This window comes from Gadus macrocephalus, chromosome 17 (assembly GCF_031168955.1).
Source record: "Gadus macrocephalus chromosome 17, ASM3116895v1".
NCBI classification, from domain to species: domain Eukaryota; kingdom Metazoa; phylum Chordata; class Actinopteri; order Gadiformes; family Gadidae; genus Gadus; species Gadus macrocephalus.
Genome location: NC_082398.1, coordinates 562733 through 566940, shown reverse-complemented (window position 1 = coordinate 566940; position 4208 = coordinate 562733). Strand labels below are relative to the sequence as shown.

Sequence of the window (4208 nt, the reverse complement as noted above, 5' to 3'; positions counted from 1 at the left end):
AGGAAGCACCTACAGCCTCACAGGGCAGAGCGCGGCCAGTCCGTCCGGGGGGGTAGGGGGAGCTAGGGGGGCGGTGAGGGGGTGGTGAGGGGGGAGGCGAGGGGGTGGAGAGGGGTAGAGTCCTCCGGATGCTTAGGTGTGCGTGCTAATACGAGGGTTCGGTTACCCTGGGTGTAGCTAGCAGGCTCAGCCCAGCAGCTGGTGGTGAGGGCCCGTGGTTCCTGAGTCCTGGGGGCCGTGGTTCCTGAGTCGTGGGGGCCTCGTGGTTCCTCAGTCCTGGGGGCCAGTGGTTCCTCAGTCCTGGGGGCCTCGTAGTTCCTCAGTCCTGGGGGCCTTGTGGTTCCTCAGTCCTGGGGCCTCGTGGTTCCTGAGTCCTGGGGGCCTCGTGGTTCCTGAGTCCTGGGGGCCTCGTGGTTCCTGAGTCCTGGGGGCCTCGTGGTTCCTCAGTCCTGGGGGCCTTGTGGTTCCTCAGTCCTGGGGGCCAGTGGTTCCTCAGTCCTGGGGGCCAGTGGTTCCTCAGTCCTGGGGGCCTCGTGGTTCCTGAGTCCTGGGGGCCTCGTGGTTCCTGAGTCCTGGGGGCCTCGTGGTTCCTCAGTCCTGGGGGCCAGTGGTTCCTCAGTCCTGGGGGCCTCGTGGTTCCTGAGTGCTGGGGCCCGTGGTTCCTGAGTCGTGGGGGCCTTGTGGTTCCTCAGTCGTGGGGGCCAGTGGTTCCTCAGTCCTGGGGCCTCGTGGTTCCTGAGTCGTGGGGGCCTCGTGGTTCCTCAGTCCTGGGGCCTCGTAGTTCCTCAGTCCTGGGGGCCCGTGGTTCCTCAGTCCTGGGGGCCTCGTGGTTCCTGAGTGCTGGGGCCCGTGGTTCCTGAGTCCTGGGGGCCTCGTGGTTCCTGAGTCCTGGGGGCCTCGTGGTTCCTGAGTCCTGGGGGCCTCGTGGTTCCTGAGTCCTGGGGGCCTCGTGGTTCCTCAGTCCTGGGGGCCTCGTGGTTCCTGAGTCCTGGGGGCCTCGTGGTTCCTGAGTCCTGGGGGCCTCGTGGTTCCTGAGTCCTGGGGGCCTCGTGGTTCCTGAGTCCTGGGGGCCTCGTGGTTCCTGAGTCCTGGGGGCCTCGTGGTTCCTGAGTCCTGGGGGCCTCGTGGTTCCTGAGTGCTGGGGCCCGTGGTTCCTGAGTCCTGGGGCCTCGTGGTTCCTGAGTCCTGGGGCCTCGTGGTTCCTCAGTCCTGGGGGCCTCGTGGTTCCTGAGTCCTGGGGGCCTCGTGGTTCCTGAGTGCTGGAGGCCGGGGAGCCGCTCCCTGACCCCAGGGGGGGTCAGCTTCCGTGCCGGCGTCCGGAACACTTGGTTTATTGATCTGGAGTCGGGAGTGGACCGGGAGGAGCGAGGGCTCAGGCACTGGGAGTTCTTCTAGATATTTGGCATCGACTTCAAAAAGTCCACGGTGCTATAAGATCGAGTTATTTTTTTGGTCTCAAGGATATTTTTCCAGGTTATTGCGTGAGACTCTCTAACAGAAGCGATTGAGCTGTCAGGTTAACGCTGTTAAATACTTTTCTAGTGTGTGGTTGATTGGTGCAGCCGCCCGCCAGAGCCTTGGCACTCGGCCTTAGAGATCTGCTTTAGTATTTTTAGCTCCAGGCTTGTTATCGTTGTCTTTGTTTGTTCGTGGCTCCACTTCCAGCGTTGAGGTGCCGGCTCCCGTCTGGTGCAGAGCCAAACGAATTATCACCCCAGTAGGAGGGGCACTTTGGTGAGGTGGAGGAGAGAAAAGTTGTTAACTACAAATTAAATGTATCTTGGTAATGTATTAGGTGTACCGGTAGCGTGCTGAGGACTACAGCGAGAATACACAATTAAGATAATTACCTGCTATAAACAGCTTTAATTTCACATACAGGGGATTTCACTTTATGTTGTTGCAGAGTTGTCCCCTCATGAACCCCATTAGGGTGAGGTTTACGCCACTTCCAGGAACCAGGTATCCACACGGTTAAGGACACCTTCAGCCTGCAGATAACCTTACATTATACACCACAACGATAGCACATGGTTTCCAAGATGTCCTCCAGACAATCTCCAACTATATAGTCTGTAGCCATCAAACCGACATCCTGAACATCAGTAGGATGTAGACTAAAAAGTGATTCCCTCTGGTATTCACTGAGTGTTGGTCCATTTGTTCTGATGTCAGAACTCTCGTAGTGGGCAATCAGAAAGAAACAGGGTCAACCAATAAGCCCCTCCTTCACAGACCAGACCAAACACTTTACAGACATGTTAATAATATAAATATTGGCCATGTTGCGTTTGCATGAGACATCATGTCAGGTGTAATGTATTGATGAAGTCTATATGCTCCGCCTGTGTCAACATTTACAAAGAAGCGGTCCACAGCTTCCTTTAAGAGCGCTGAAAGTGTTCTTACAGCTCTCCCAGAGGTACCGCCTATCGTCTCTTGAATACGTTTCAACCCTCTGTCCTCTGCGTTACCTCGCCTCAGAGTTACCTCGCCTATTTACACAGAAAACCAGCCACATTGTTTGCGAAGCCATTTATGAGAGGCTTTGAAGGCCTCTCCTTCAAGCCGTCTCACACACCCAGGGTCTCTCTGCAGCCTCGTGGCTGAACGCAGCGGGTGAAGCCAGGCTCTGGGGACAGAAGCCCCCCTCGTGTTGGGGCTGGGGACCTCGTGATTCACCCAGCAGACACTGGGCCACTGGCTCTGCCTCCGTCCTGCTCAGTGACTCCAGCGGGCGAGGGAGGCAGGGCCGATCCACCCTGACCTCCTGAAGCACGTCCCTTTAGATATATTGATTGATCTATCAGATCTATTATTATTTCAATTGTGTGCAACATTGCTCAATTTGTATAGAATTATTTGAATGACCTTTACCGTTTGCCTATTTCGTTGTTTGTCAATTGGACGGTCTGTGACTGACTTTGTGTGCGACTGGATACCTGGATTTCCCCAGGGGATGAAAAAAGTATCTATCTATCTGTCGATCTATCTATCGATCCATCAATCTATCGATCCATTGAAACATCGATCTGCAGAGACACAGCATGACGAGGCCGTGTTATGGTTGTTACGGGGGTAGGACAGGACAGTGGTAGGACAGGACAGTGGTAGGACAGGACAGGACAGTGGTAGGAAAGGACAGTGGTAGGACCAGGACAGTGGTAGGACAGAACAGTGGTAGGACAGGACAGGACAGTGGTAGGACAGGACAGGACAGTGGTAGGACAGGACAGGACAGTGTTAGGACAGGACAGTGGTAGGACAGGACAGTGGTAGGACAGGACAGTGGTAGGACAGGACAGGACAGTGGTAGGACAGGACAGTGACAGGACCAGGACAGGACAGTGGTAGGACCAGGACAGGACAGTGGTAGGACAGGACAGTGGTAGGACAGGACAGTGACAGGACCAGGACAGGACAGTGGTAGGACAGGACAGTGGTAGGACAGGACAGTGGTAGGACAGGACAGTGGTAGGACCAGGACAGTGGTAGGACCAGGACAGTGGTAGGACAGGACAGGACAGTGGTAGGACAGGACAGTGGTAGGACCAGGACACTGTTATTGTTACAGTGTCTCCAGTGGATCTAGCTCTCTGGCAGACGAGGTAGAAGATGGTGATGGCCTGACATGCAGACATTTTAAATAGCCTTCAAGATTCAGTGAACTAATGCACAACTGAAGTATATTGAATTGAATCGAATGGTCCTCATTCAAAATGTGTGAAACTTCACATAGAATGTACGAGTGGAACGAATAACAGACGCTAATCCAACCCACACGACGCTTAGTGAGCGAGACTCAAAGTGAAAGTGGAACTTCTCTGCTCTTTGATCAACTTTGTTGCTAGTTCCTTTTCCAGGGCCTCTAATGCCACGCGAGTCATGTCATCCTCACCCCCCCTCACCCCCCAGCCCCCCCTCACCCCCCCTCACCCCCCCCTCACCCCCCAGCCCCCCCTCACCCCCCCTCACCCCCCAGCCCCCCCTGCCCTAATTAGCATCCGCCCCTCCGCTCAGATTACGGTCATTAGGTTACGCTGTGATCTCAATCAGGGCAAATGCAAATGTCCTGTAATGAAATGAATGTGGTCGTCGTGTACCCTACTTTGGGGTCGTGGTTAGGGTGGGGGGGCTGGTTTGGCAGGGGGGCTGTAATTGGCTGTACAGGATCATGTCAGTGGGGGGGAAGGCTACATCCCCTCACC

General features: G+C 55.4%; 1 protein-coding gene across 1 annotated transcript in view; it reads right to left on the bottom strand.

Moving 5' to 3' along the window:
- Positions 1–319: 319 nt before the first annotated feature.
- The window catches only part of LOC132445701 (uncharacterized protein C2orf16-like), a 12093-nt gene continuing 8204 nt past the window's right edge, over positions 320–4208 (bottom strand). The window contains exons 4-5 of the mRNA XM_060035816.1: positions 726–1281; positions 320–662 (exon numbers count right to left, since the gene is read on the bottom strand). Coding sequence (XP_059891799.1) covers positions 320–662; positions 726–1281 — 899 coding nt within the window. The remainder of the gene's footprint in view (positions 663–725; positions 1282–4208) is intronic.